Below are 15,680 nucleotides of genomic sequence, written 5' to 3' on the forward strand. Positions count from 1 at the left end.
TTATTTTTCAACTTCTTTTTTTTATTTTTGTATTTATTACTATCTTTATTTACTGGATAGAGACAGCCAGAAATCAAGAGGGAGGGGGGTGATAGAGAGGGAGAGAGACAGACACCTGCAGCCCTGCTTCACCGCTCGTAAAGCTTTCCCCCTGCAGGTGGGGACTAGGGTCTCAAACCCGGGTCCTTGTGCACTGTAATACGTGCGTTCAACCAGGTGTGCCACCACCCGGCCCCATTTTTCATCTTCTGTCCATGAGTGAGATCATCCCATATTCTTCCTTCTCTTTCTGGCTGATCTCACTTAACATGATTCATTCAAGCTCCATCCAAGACTTATACCAAATTTTATCTCATTTAATACATTTCTGTTGTTTTCACCAGGGCTTCAATGCTCCAAGCTAACACATTTTTTTTTTCAGACAGAGAGAAGGAGGCTGGGGAAACAGGCTCAGGAGGGCCCAAGTTCAGTCCCCTGCACCACCATAAGCCAAAGATGTGCGATGTGCAATGCTCTGGTGTTTCTATATCTATCTCTCATTAAAATAAATAAAATATATTTAAAAAGAGAGGGAAAGATATAAAAGCATGAAAGCTTCCATAGAGGGGGCTAGATTCAAACATGAGTCATATACACGACAAAGCATATACACAAGTCCTAATACATATTTTTTTATAAAACAAGTAGAGCTTAGGGGACCGGATGGGCAAGAATAAAAGATTTATTACAAAGGACATCAGGAAATTTGAGGGATGTAGATATGCTCATTATCAGATTGTGATAATCATCTTACAGTTTTTGAACATGTGAAACTTATGTTCATAAAACATTCAAAAGATTAAATTAGCATCATATTTAGATAGTCCATCAAAATATCTGTAACAGAATTCTATAAAGACTTGGATTTTCTCTCCATTCTTAAGCTGAAATGTCATTTGAGCAGCAAGGAAGTGGCTCAGTGAATAAAATGCATTAAGGCATTAGGCCCTGGGTTTGATCCCAGACACTATATATGAGGTGCTCTAAACTCTTCTCTCATAAAATAATGGCATTTTGGGGGTCGGGTGGTAATGCAGCAGTTAAACACACATGGCAAAATAATGGCATTTTCTTTACTAGGTCAAGATTTTTCTTGGCTGGTCATCCTTCTTTATAAGTTGCAAGTAGGAAAATCCCTAAGTTCATAAGTAACCAATACACTGGTTAATGTTTTACTTTTCTTGGGAGTGGCAAAGTCCTAGTATTTATTCAGCCACTACTCTGTCAAGTGCCTTGTGTCCATAATGTCATCTAGCTTTGTGAAACAGATATTACTGCCATTTTACAGATAATTAAACCAAGCTGAGGTGAGTTTTAAAGAAAAGTTTCACTTAAACGAGATGAGTAGGCTCTAGGAAACTGCTGTACAATACTTTACCTATGGTTTACAATACAGTTAAAAATGCAAGAAATGGGAGTCGGGTGGTAGCGCAGCGAATTAAGCACGCATGGCGCAATGTGCAAGGACCGGCTTAAGGATCCCGGTTTAAGCCCCTGGCTTCCCACCTGCAGGGGAGTCGCTTCACAGGCAGTGAAGCAGGTCTGTAGGTGTCTGTCTTTCTCTCCCACTGTCTTCCCCTACTCTCTCCATTTCTCTCTGTCCTATCCAACAATGACGACATCAATAATAACTACAACAATAAAACAACAAGGGCAACAAAAGGGAATAAATAAATATTAAAATAAAAGACAGGTTCAAATGGTTGAATAGAAATTATCTGTATTTTCCTTCATCCATCTCAACAGTAAAGTCACAGTACCTGAAATATATATATTTGATTTTAGGGGCTGGATGGTGGTGACACACTTTTGAACATACATGTTACCAAACAAAAGGACCCAGGTTCAACGCCCCCCCAGTCCCCACTTACACTTCACAAGCAATGAAGCAGTGCTGGAGGTATCTCTCTTCCTCTCTCCCTATCTCCTTTTCTCCACTCAATTTCTCTCTCTTATCAAATAAAATGTTAAAAAATTAAGAAACAGACTTTAATCTCAAATAAGCTTCCAAAATAAGGACAAAAGTTCAGCATACAGGAGTAGGAACACAGAGAAATATCCTCTCCCACAGGAAAAAGGGGGCACAGTAAGCAACAATCTGGAGGACATCAGGTTTGAAACTTTAATCTGATAAGCAGGGAAAAAGCTAAACCAAAATCCTGGTACCCTGATCCTATCACAATTTTGTCTCTACAACTTTACAGCAATAGAAGAATTAAAAGGAACTAGGTGAGAGTTGCATCTGAGATCTTCCTTATGATCACAGCCATACAGGAATTCATTCTTGGGAGTCGGACTTAGCACAGTGGGTTAAGGGCACATGGCACGAAGCTCAAGGACCAGTGTAAGGATCCCAGTTCAAGGCCCCCCCAGCTGTCTCTATCTCTCTATCCCTCTCCCTTCCCTCTCTATTCCCCCTCTCCTTCTTTCTTTCCCCCCCCCCCTCACACACACACACACACACACACATACACAGACACAAACTAATCTTTTTAAAAACATAACTTTGTGGGGTAGGGATAGATAGTATAATGGTTATGCAAAGAAGACTCTCATGCCTTAGGTTCCAAAGTCCCAGGTTCAATCCCCTGCCACCACCATAAGCCAGAGCTGAGCAGTGCTCTGGTAAAAAGAAAGAAAGAAAGAAAGAAAGAAAGAAAGAAAGAAAGAAAGAAAGAAAGAAAGAAAGAAAGAAAGAAAGAAGGAAAGAGAGAGAGGAAGGCAGGCATAACTTTGTGCCAAATGTTTATACATTTCATCCTAAATAAAACCAGTATATTTATTCTAATTTTTGTAGTAGTACTGGTTTTACCAGGCTATATTAATTTAAAGGTTTATTTATTTGTGGGGAGGGGGTAAGAAAAGAGAAAACCAGAGCATCACTTTGGCATTTGTAGTGCTGGGGTTCAAACTCAGGTCCTTACACCTACAAGTTCTGTACATAATGTTGCATCATGCCCCCCAACAGTAACCCCCCTGCTGCAAAACCAGCACATTAAAGTACAGTGACCTAGAGTTAATTTTTGAAATTTAGAGAGATCAGCTGAAGACTTCTTTTATAGTTTTAGTACCCTTGTCCAAGAATGAAAAGTTAGGTAGTACAGCCCAAGCCTAACCTCAGAATCCATATTCCAAACACACACCTGGAACATACATCCCTTCATGATCATGCCATCATTCACTTATAAAATCACTGTCAAAATATATCTTAGCTTAATTTTTTTTAATTTCTTTATTGGGGAATTAATGTTTCACATTTGACAGTAACAGCTTAATAAGCTGAGCTTGAACATCATTACCTCTGTGAAGCCATTTCCAATCTTACAAGGCAGAATTATTTGTTTCATTTCCTGTATTTCTAAGCACTCTAGTTGCCACCAGACTGGAGTTATTCATATATGTACTTATACTGCTAATTTCTGAGTTTCAGGACACATTGTTCACTTTATCTACCCCAAGACCTAACTGTCTGCCTTATTATATAAAAGTGGCTCAACTGAGCATCATGGTGCGTTTCACAGCAAAGTAAAATATGTATTAAGAATCAATACACAGCACTCAAAAAAAGTCAAACGCTACCTCTTTAGAAGACGGGACACTGCTGTGATCTTTTTCCATTATCAGCCATCTGAGAACATTTGGAATAGAGAGATTTTTCCATGTTGGCCAAGGATTTACAAACCTCCCGTCCTTTCCTTTCTTTGATTTAGTTACATCTTCCTCTAGTCTGTAATCTAATCTGAAACTTTTCCTGGAAAACCTAGAAGAATCACTTCCTCCAGAATTCCGTGCTGAATTATTGTGTTTTCTTACTGCTTCTTTAGGATACTGGCTGTTAGTCATCAGAGACTGCTGACTTTCATTTTCATCCATGTCCTTTGGTGAAGGTCTGGAAAAAAAAAAAAAAAAAGGGAGGAAAATACTGAGTTTAACATAAAGACATTTTAAAAGTATTATTTTCTTAGCCAATAAAAGTTTCCCCAATCTTATGAAAATATTACATTTCTTTTTTTTAAATATTTTTATTTATTACTGGATAGAGACAGAAATTAAAAGGGGAGGGGTGATAGAGAGGGAAAGAGACATAAAGACACATGCATCCCTGCTGCACCACTTATGAAGCTTTCCTCTGCAGATGGGGACCTGGGTCCTTGAGCACTGTAATGTGTGCACTTAACCAGGTGCGTTACCGCCTGGCCCCAAAAGTATTACGTTTCTATTAACTCAAACTTTCTTCTTTCAAAACACAACTTTAGTATGCAGTATTAAATACCCGGTCTCGTCTGATCTCAGAAGCTAAGCAGGGTCAGGCCTGGTTAGTACTTGTATGGGAGAAAATCTGTTTACCTACTACCTGCAAATCTTTTCAAAATCTCTTTACCTAGTATAGTCTAAAACAAACAGCTCCGTGTTTTTTTTAGATGTTTATTCATTTACTTATGATGGGTTGGGTGAGAATGAGCGCATCACTCTGGCATATTCAACACCGTATTCAATTGAAATGTCATGCTTGTGGGCCCAGTGCTTTACCCACTATACCACCTCCCAGGCTACAACTAACTAGCATTGAAATAAATGAAATTTTCTAAATGGATTGATTTTTTATTTTTTTGGTTGGTAGGCTGGGTTTTGTTTGTTTGTTTCCTTCTCTTTTGTTTTCCAGAGCACTGCTCCGCTCTGGTTTATGGTGATATGGAGGAGTAAACCTGTGACTTTGGAACCTCAGGCATGAGAGTCTCTTTGTATAACCACTATGCTATCTTCCCTACCCCATGAGATTTTCCATTTGAGTGACATCATACAGAATAAAACATCTTCGGGGGTCGGGCGATGGCGCAGTGGGTTAAGCGGATGTGGGGCAAAGCGCAGGGACCGGTGTAAGGATCCCGGTTTGAGCCCCCGGCTCCCCACCTGCAGTGGAGTCGCTTCACGAGCGGTGAAGCAGGTATGCAGGTGTCTATCTTTCTCTCCCCCTCTCTCTCTGTCTTCCCCTCCTCTCTCCATTTCTCTCTGTCCTATCCAACAACAAAGCAACGTCAACAATGGCAATAATAACCGCAACGAGGCTGCAACAACTAGGGCAACAAAAAGGGGGAAAAATGGCCTCCAGGAGCGGTGGATTCATGGTGAAGGCACCGAGCCCAGCAATAACCCTGGAGGGAAAAAAAAAAGAATAAAGCATCTTCGTGGCCTGGGAGGTGATTCAGTGGATAAATCATTGAATTCTCAATGAATTCAATGAGGTCCTGAGTTCAATCCTCAGCATCACATGTGCCAGAGTGATGCTCTGGTTCATTCTCTCCCCACCTCCTCATCCTTAATTAATAAATAAATTGATGTTAAAAAGTATATATGGTGTACTGCACCAAAGTAAAATATGGGCGGTGGGGGGGACGGAGTACAGGTCCAAAAAGGATGGCAGAGGACCTAGTGGGGGTTGCATTATTATGTGGAAAACTGAGAAATGTTATGCATGTACAAACTATTGTATTTACTATCGAATGTAAAACATTAATCCCCCTAATAAAGATTTTTGCATTAATTCCCCAATAAAGAAATAAATTTTTTTTACTTTTTTTAATATTTATTTTATTTATTCCCTTTTGTTGCTCTTGTTGTTTTTTATTGTTGTAGTAAGAAATAAAGTTTTTTAAAAAAGATTTTTTGAAATAAAGTTTTTTAAAAAAGATTTTTTAAAATAAAGCATATTCATGAAAACTATAATATTTTATACTTGAACTTATAAAATATTAAGTAACACATAATAAGGGGGCTGCCTTGGTTCTTTGAAGAAGCACTTCAGTAATTTTAATGATTTATATAATCCCACTAGGCCTAGTTATTTTTACCTTGACCTATTACCAGTGCTCCCCAAAACGTCAGTGAGTCCAAATCCCAGTAAAGTAAATAACACATTGCTTGAGAGACATTCCAACAGTGTATATGAGTGGCTAACAATACAATCTTGAATTAACTTAGACTTAGGACTATCTGGGATAAACCCCTTCCCTCTGGGCCTCAATTTCCTCATCTATAAAATGGAGATAGTAAAATGCTTACAAGCCCAGTAATACAACCAAGTGATAGAGCACAAACTCTGCATTTATGAGGCCTTGGGAACAAAACAGGGTCCTATAGTGGCATATCCTGTTACCATGTACAAGGACCCAAGTGCAAGCCCCTAGTCACCACCTACATGAGGGTAACTTCATGAGTAGTGCTGCTGTTGTCTCTTTTTCACTGTCTCTTTCATTCTCCCTATGTCTCTGTCTCTGTCAGAAAAGACATGAAAAAAAATGACCACTGGGGGTAATATAGAGTTGTGCAGGCATTGAACCCTAGCAATAACTCTAGTGACAGAAAATGAACAAAAAAATGCAAAAGTATTACCTGGAGGGGGCTGGGCATTGGTGCACCCGGTTAAGTACTAAGTGCACATAGTACTAAGTGCAAGGGCCCACGCAAGGAACCAAGTTCGAGCCCCCTGCTCCAAGCCTACTGTGAGGATGCTTCACAAGCAAGCAGTGAAGCAGGTCTGCAGGTGTTTATCTTTCTCTAACCCTCTCTAACTGCCCCCCCTTCTCAATTTCTCTCTGTCCTCTCAAACAAATGGAAAAAAAAAAAAAAAAACAGTTGCTGAGAACAGTGGATTCATAGCCTTGGCACTAAGCCCCAGCAATAACCCTGAAGGCAAAAAATATATTACTTACTCTCCAGAGTTTTCATGAAGATTTTAAAAGTTATACAAGTAAAGCATTTAGACACATGTATATAACAAATGTAATACATATATGCACATATAACAACTCAACAGGTGTTAGCTATTTGCTGATGATGACTGTTATTGCTGTCACTGCCACCACCAAGTCAAGGTATTGAAATCCTTGACTTTGAACCATACAGAACAAATGTGAAAAGGATATATATATATTTCATTTCCCTATTCTGTTTAAACATTTGCTTAGTTTTGTTTAGATACAACACATTATACATAACATACTTTAAAATTATCCTGAGAAAATAAGCACAATATGAGAAAGCTAAATACATTTATGGCTCTAATGATATTTAAACAGAAATACTGTTCAAGAGAGAAAGGGAAAATTAATATGTACACTGAACCGAAAGATTTTTTTTCCAAACTGTCCAGAGTAAATAGTCTATGGTCTAGAGAGCGATCAGTGTTAAGAGGAAAAGCACAGCTGTTGCTCAGCCATCACTGTTTGTAAGAGACATAACTAAGAATCTAACAGACTTCCTATCTTCCTATCAAATTGTCTTTCTAGTCCCCAATTTTCTCATTCATAATATGTCTACTTATTTTGTGGGGATTAAAATAATTAGATAATGATATACATAAAGTGCTTACTACCTACCAAATGTTAATTCTACTAGCAGGTCATATATATATTTTTTTTAATATTTTATTTATTCATGAGAAATGATAGGAGAGAGAAAGAACCAGACATCACTCTGGTACATGTACTACTGGGGACTGAACTCAGGACCTCATGCTTTAGAGTCTAGTGCCTTAGCCACTGCACCACCTCCCAGACCACTTTTTTTTTTTACATTCTATTATAAAACAAAGAACTGGTTGTATAATAGCCAATTCTTCTCAGAGAAAGACCTTATAAGGGCTATAATTAGATTCAGGCCAACTTCGATAAAGAGCAATACAAAGACTATCCATTTAACCCCCACTTCATTTTACATATGAAAACATCCTTAAATGAACCACATATAACAACCAGTTAGTGACAAAGCCCATTTGATATATATATGTACATATACCTGTATAAACATACAGACATATATGCCTATATGATTTATTATTTACATAATGATTATGCTAGTATTGTATTTTTGGTTGTTTTTTAAAAAAATTGGCACATATAGAAGGATATTAAAAAAAAAAAAAAGCACTCTGGTAGCCCAGGAGGTGGCACAGTGGATAAAGCATTGGATTCTCACCATGAGAATCCAATGAGAATCCAATCCTCACCATGAGGTGCTGAGTTCAATCCCTGGCAGCAAATGTATCAGAGTAATGTCTGGTTCTCTCTCTCTCTCCACCTGTCTTTCTCATGAACAAATAAAGTCTTTTTTTTTTTCATTTTTATTATTGGATAAAGACAGAGAGAAAATGAGAGGGGAGGGATAGAGGAAAGAGACAGTAAGACACCTATAGCCCTGCTTCACCACTTATAAAGCTTTCCCTCTGCAGGTGGGGACCAGGGGCTTGAACCTGGGTCCTTTTGCACAGTAATGTGTGTGCTTAACCAGGTGTGCCACCACCTGGCCCCCAAATAAATAAATTCTTTAAAAAAAAAAAAAACAGCACTGATTCAAAAAGCAAAATAACAAAATCCAAATAGGAGTTTTAGATACCACTGAGTAGTCTAAAACATCAAGGACATAAGAAAAGCTTGTGAGAGCTATGGCAATCAAGATTTTAAAAGGTGGGATCATAAAGGATAGTATTATATTTTTAGCCTGGTCTGAAACAATAAAGATTTTCAACTATAAGCATTGGGACCACGCTAGTAACCAGAAAAAAAAAAAAAAAGTGAGGGGAGGAAGTGGCATAATACAAAAAGGACTGGACTCTCAAGCATGAGGTCCCAGGTTAATCCACAGCATCATATGTGCCAGAATATGTGCCATGTGTTCTGGTTCTCACATTCTCATTAACAAATAATTTTTAAAAAATAAGTGGGGGCAATGGCTAAAAACTAGTGCCAGGAAGATAATGAATAGGAAACAGAAAGGTCCAGAACAATCATTAATAGTAAAATTTCAATGGGTATTATAAGCCCCATCTGTTAACTACAGCACTAATGAGGTCGATATCAACCATTTAGATATGATGAATGACCAGAGAGGAAGTTGACCAAGTAGGATATCTGCCTGGCCATGCACAATCCTCAGTTCCAAGTCTCAGTATCACATGAGAGATGCCATGGCAACAGAGGAAACTTTTGATGTTGTAGGGCTCCCTCTGTGTCTATCTAAATTTTAAAAAGTGACCCCAAGCAGTGAAATCATGCAAACATGAGGCCCACGGTGTACACACATACATGTGCACAAAGACACAAAGGCACAGTGATGAGAAAGAAGAGAGTAAATAAAAAGCGCAAGGACCAGCGGAAGGATCCCCACCTGCAGGGGAGTCGCTTCACAGGCAGTGAAGCAGATCTGCAGGTGTCTCTCTCCCCGTCTTTCCTCTCTCCACTTCTCTCTGTCTTATCCAACAACGAACGACATCAACAACAACCACCACCACAACAAGGCTACAACAACAAGGGCAACAAAAGGGGAAAAAAATGGCCTCCAGGAACAGTGGATTCATGGTGCAGGCACCCGCCAACAATAACCTGAGGCAAAAAAAAAAAAAATTGGACAATATTAAGAGCAGGGTGGTGCAGTAAGGTGGACTTAAAAAGAGTATGAGCCAGAAATGGCAGCTCTAATAACCAGGGATATGAATGAAACAATAGCAAAGAAAGAGGTGAATTACTGGCCAGTGAATTAGAGTTAGAGGCTGAGTTCATGCTGAAGCGGTAGTCCAGAAGGTACTCCAGGATTCCAGGTTGTTTTGAGGGAAATGAAAGCAAAAGAGTAGAGAGGATCTCAGGAGCTCAGAGTTAAGTAAGAAAAAAACTTGTTCAGTGATCTGTTTTCTACCTGATGTGTAAAGTTTTTCAGAGATGTCTTTTCATACTATTTTCTTCGTTTTCAACCACTCAAGTTTTCAACCAATTAATTCATGGAAAATGTCACTACCAAAGTCACCCTTTCATAACATATCCACTCAAACCAACACAGAGAGAATTATGCTTGCATAGTGACTTTTTAAAAGTATTTTAGGGGGGCCAGAGAATAATTTACAGCATAATTGTTAGCACATGGATACCCAGTAGGTGTCTGCAAAACATTCTCATTTCCAACTTCAATTCCTTTGCCACCATTATGCATCAGACCTGCACCATTATTCCCAGAGCCCTTTACTGTGGTGCAATAAACTATATCCAGTCCAAGTTTCACTTGTCTCTTTTTTTTGTATTACTGTTTGTTTGTTTTACCAGAGCAATGCTCAGCTCTGGTTTATATGGTGGTGTGGGGGATGGAACCTGGGACTATGGAGCCTCAGTCACGGGAATCCGTTTGTATAACCATTGTGTTATCTACCCCCACCTTCCCTTAAGTTTCTTAAGTTCCACCTATGAATGAGATCATCTGATGGTCAACCTTTTGTTATTTTATATGCTAAGTAGAAAATTAAAATACTATCAATTATAATATACCCTGATACAATGGTACTAAAATGTGAAGAAAATGTATGTGTTAAAATGGACAAATTACATATGCCCCTTTCTATATGGAAATATAGGTTTGGGTCCAAGTTTCTTTTGTCAAGTCTTTTCCTTTCCTTTCTTTTTAGCCAGAGCATTGTTTGGCTGCGGCTTATAGTGGGGCTGGAGGTTGGATTGGGGATAATCAGAGTCTCAGGCAGGCTGAATGCACACATTACAGTACACAAGGACCCAAGCTCCAGTCCCCAGCCCCCACCTGCAGGAGGGAAGTTTCATGAGTAGTGAAGCAGTGCTGCAGCTGTCTCTCCTTCTCTACCTGTCCCTCCCCTCTCAATCTCTTGATCTCTATCCAAAATAACTTAAAGAAAAAAAATCCCTTAATAGAGGGAAATAGTCCCCACTAAGTCCCCCACAAAATTAAAAAAGTAAAGCGTTCTTGAATAACCATTATGCTATCTCTCTAGCCCTAGAAACAAAGATTTGGGGGAGTCAGGTGGTAGCGCAGCAGGTGAAGCGGATGTGGCGCAAAGCGCAAGGACCAGGGGAAGGATCCGGGTTTGAGCCCCCGGCTCCCCACCTACAGGAGAGTCGCTTCACAGGCGGTGAAGCAGGTCTGCAGGTGTCTTTCTCTCCACTTCTCTCCATTTCTCTCTGTCCTATCTAACAACGACATCAATAACAATACATTAACAATAAAAAAACAAGGGCAAACAAAGGGAAAATAAATAAATAAATATAAAAAATTTTAATTAAAAAAAGATATAGATTTTAGGAAAAGTAAAGATATCAGACATGGCAATACAATCTGAAACATAATTTGCTAAACCTCCTTTTCTTTGAACAACAACTAAATTTGTGAACAGCTAAATTTGGACAAGAATGCTGGAATCAACAAGTAAAATTAAAGGTAACTAAGCCTTATGACAACTGATAAATACAAGTGTTCTTTTTTTTAAGAATAAGTTGTTACCAGAAAAGTTTCACCTAGTAATTATCAACTACATTCTCTACATATCTTTGAAGATTAATTGGATACTTAAAAGAAGAACCTAGCCCCAGTCTCTAATTAGAGAAGCATGAAAGCTCTGACATTTGGTGAAACAAATGTTCTACCTCAGTAACAGCACACATGGATAAAAGACTTAAAAAACAAGAATTCTCTATTTCAAAAGCAAATATTTAATCCTTTATTTCATGGATATTTTAGATGTGCCAGCTGTCTAGAATTGAATGCACTGCTTTATCATTTAAGGGAAAAATTAAGACTAGCAAAATGCCTGTTTGGAATTTCAACATACTTGGGAATCAGAACACTGCAAATCATCATTCATACAAAAGTATACATTTAATACACATTAATGGAGAAACTTCCCATTACATACCAACAAAAATTCTGACACTAAATCTGGAAAATATTCACAAGTATTTTCAGATATCTAACAAACACCAAATACAACTTTTACATGTGCTCTCCAATTTTTTGGCAAAGAAAAGGGCCCCTGGACTACAAGACTGGATAAGATAGCTAATGAAACTATTGTGATGGTGGAAAAGTCATGATGCATTTTTGCACTAAAAAAAACAGCGTACAGGGAGTCGGGCAGTAGCGCAATGGGTTAAGCGCATCTGGTGCAAAGCGCAAGGACCAGCGTAAGGATCCGGGTTCCAGGACCCGGCTCCTCACCTGCAGGGGAGTCGCTTCACAGGCGGTGAAGCAGGTCTGCAGGGGTCTTTCTCTCCCCCTCTCTGTCTTCCCCTCCTCTCTCTATTTCTCTCTGTCCTATCTAACAACGATGACAGCAATAGCTACAACAATAAAAAGACAAGGGCAACAAAAGGGAAAATACATAAATAATTTTTTTTAAAAAACCAGCCTAATATTTCAATTCATTGAAATATCTGAAAAGGGGGACAGCAGATAGATCACCCTGTATACCCATGTGTTACCATGCCCAAAAACCTGGGATTCAAGTCCCAGACTACCAAATGGGAGCAACTACAGGGGTGGCGAGGTGCAGTGGTGTCTCTCTATATATATCTATCTCTGTCTCTTACCCTTTTATCTAGAGGAAAGAAAAAAATGGCCACCAGGAGCAGTGGAGTCATGCAGGTACTGAGCCCTGGTGGCAAAAAAAAAAAAAAAAAAGGAAGAAAGAAAGAAAGAAAATGTCTGCAAAGGGATTCAATTGGTTAAAATAAATTAACTATTCCACCCATCCAAATGCAAATTTCCCTGGAGACTGATATTAACTCCCACAGATACTTAGGACATTGGTAGGAGGATGAATATGGCCAAGTGTGGGAAGTACATTAGCTAATGAAAGGCAGAATGTTTTGTGGGAGCTATGTACACAAATCAACAAAGGAAGTACTGCATTGTTGGTATGGTGAATTTCACTTTTAACTCCACAGATTTAATAACCAGTTTCATTCCAACAGCTAAAGGAAAGCAGAATAAAAAGAAACCTTGGGGGTTGGGAGGTAGCGCAGTGGGTTAAGCGCACATCACGCCAAGCGCTAGGACCAGCATAAGGATCCCAGTTTGAGACCCTGGCTCCCCACCTGCAGGGGGGTCGCTTCACAAGCGATGAAGCAAGTCTGCAGGTGTCTGTCTTTCTCTCCCCCTCTTTGTCTTCCCATCCTCTCTCAATTTCTCTCTGTCCTATCCAACAATGACAGCAATAACAACAACAATAAAAAAGGGCAACAAAAGGGGAAAAAAATAGCCTCCAGGAGCAGTGGATTCGTAGTGCAGGCAATAAGCCCCAGTGATAACACTGGTGACAAAAAAAAAAAAAGCTTAATAGTATTATATCCTGTTGATGAATGTAAGGAGGTATGCAAATATGGGACAAATTATAAAACCCAGGGGAAAGATAATATAATGGTTATGCAAAAAGACTTTCAAGCCTGAGACTCCAAAATTCTAGGTTCAACCCTCCACAGCACCATCAGCCAGAGCTAAGTGGTGCTCTGGCTTAAAAAAAAAAAAATTATAATAGTTGATATAATTAAAACATGTTTCAATCAATCATCAGACAAAATCCCACTATCAGGAAAAGAGGGAACATGATTTTTAAAATAAGTAATTCCCAACTTGGCACCCCATCAGACTTTCTAAATCAGCTTATTTATGTGGTGCCTGCCCAATGGGTTATCAGACAAAATGTACATAATAATCCTTACTCCATTGGCGTATTGCACCAAAGTAAAAGACTCTGGGGTGAGTGGGTGGGGAGAATACAGATCCAAGAAGGATGACAGAGGACCTAGTGGGGGTTGTACTGTTATATAGAAAACTGGGAAATGTTATGCATGTACAAACTATTGTATTTACTGTCAAATGTAAAACATTAATTCCCCAATAAAGAAATTAAAATTTTTAAAAAATCCTTACCCCGTTAACCCCATCACATGGCATACACTGAGTTTTCCAAAAAAAAACTGTAAGCTGTTATTTTCATTATGCTATAGACACACTCTAATAAGATACATACTGTATTCTGAAATTTCTTCACTCACTGATGAGATATGAAGACTTAAGAATGATGGCATCGATGAACTGAAATGGAATGAACTCTGGATTGTGTCCTTGTTATCCTCAAATACGTAAAGCTCTTGCCTTCATAAAATTCACACAGGTAACTAAACCAAGTATGAAATCCAATCCTCCACAGGATTTTTTGCAACTCCAGCAACTCTTTGTGACCCCACTAGCCCTCCTAGGCCCATCAGAAACTCAATTTTCTTAGTAAAGTCCTAGTTCTAACAATAAACCTTTCCACCCCAATCCTCTTCATCTCCTCTCCTAGTCCCAAGAGAGCAAAAATGTACAACTTAGGAATCCAATAAAGACTAATTCTATAACTGGCATTTTCCCCCCAGGGCTTAAGCCCCAGATGCTGAGATTCTTTTGCTTAAAAGGGGAAAAATAATCCTCACAATTGGAACAGGCAAAATAGGTCAGCAAAAACAGCTCTAGATAACTGCCCCCTAAAGCATTTCACTGTCTTGCAGGTCTCTTATCCAAGAGACCCTTCTATTGATGCATCAGAACTCCTGACCCAACTCCACATCAAAAACAGGTTATCAAGGAAGGCTCTGATCTCCGGTGCAACTGATAAAGAACAAGCCCCACTTTTCCCTAGTTAACCACCCGGTCAGCTGGACAGTCTTCACCCAGTGATTCTCAAAGCTGGCTGAACAATAGAATTATCTGTAGAGTTTGTTAAACTATACCCAAGACTACTACCAAATCAAAATAAGTGGGGGGTTGTCAGGCAAATTTTTAAAGCTTTATGGGTGACTCCGATACATAGACATTAGGAATCACCACTTTGAGTTAGACTTCATGGTACAAGCATCAGGAAGGTATTTAGGGGAGTTGGGTGGCAGCGCAGCGGGTTAAGCGCAGGTGGCGGAAAGTGCTAGGACAGGCATCAGGATGCCACTTCAAGCCCCCAGCTCCCCACCTGCAGGGGAGTAGCTTCACAGGCAGTGAAGCAGGTTTGCAGGTGTCTTTCTTCCCCCATCTTCCCCTCCTCTTTCCATTTCTCTCTGTCCTATCTAACAATGGCATCAATAACTACAACAACAATGAAAAACAAGGGCAAGAAAAGGGAAAATACAATATTAAAAATGTTTTTTAAAAAAGTATGTAGGAAGGACCAGAGGGTATCACTTAATTTATGTTAGTCTGGTAGGACTAGGACAAGGAAAACTACATTACTGTAGATAAAACCTGGCAGGTCACAGACTTACTCAGTTCAGCTAAGTCACAAATTTGACTGTGTGCTCCCAGGAAATTTTTTTTAAAAGTTTGAAAGTCAACAATCAGTGATGATTCACACTCTACAATAACCCAGAGCAGTCTATAAATAAAGGGTACTCAAATATTTATTGAATGAATAAATGAACTGCGGGTGTCTCTGTCTCCCTATCATCCCCTTCCCTCCCAATTTCTGGCTGTGTCTACACAATAAATAAATAATAAAAAATAAAAATAATCCAAAGGTGGGAGTAGATAGACTAATGGTTATGCAAAGAAACTATCAAGCCTGAGGCCAAAGTCCCTGTTCCATTCCCCACACCACCATAAACCAGAGATAAGCAAAGAGACCCTCATGCCTGAGGCTCCAAAAATCCAAAGCAATTTTTATCCTTCCAACCAGGAATAATGAATCAAGTCATAAAAAAGATGTCTTTAGATACGGGGACCATCTCATCTATGGTACCCCAATATTTCCTGCTTTGGCACTGAAATTCCTACATCCCAGAAATCCTCTCAGTCTCAGGAAAACCATTATATAACCAAAAGGTACCATA

The 15,680-nt window shown here is 39.2% G+C and overlaps 1 protein-coding gene across 5 annotated transcripts in view; it reads right to left on the reverse strand.

Annotated features, from left to right (window-relative positions):
• Positions 1–15,680, reverse strand: part of NAPEPLD (N-acyl phosphatidylethanolamine phospholipase D) — a 44,756-nt gene that overhangs the window by 23,592 nt on the left and 5,484 nt on the right. For all 5 annotated transcript variants that reach the window (XM_007532685.3, XM_016192364.2, XM_060196361.1 and 2 more), the window contains exon 2: positions 3,619–3,928. In XM_007532685.3, the coding sequence (XP_007532747.1) occupies positions 3,619–3,912 (294 nt within the window). In that variant the 5' untranslated portion in view covers positions 3,913–3,928. The remainder of the gene's footprint in view (positions 1–3,618; positions 3,929–15,680) is intronic.

Source organism: Erinaceus europaeus, chromosome 8, assembly GCF_950295315.1.
Source record: "Erinaceus europaeus chromosome 8, mEriEur2.1, whole genome shotgun sequence".
Taxonomy (NCBI): Eukaryota; Metazoa; Chordata; class Mammalia; order Eulipotyphla; family Erinaceidae; genus Erinaceus; species Erinaceus europaeus.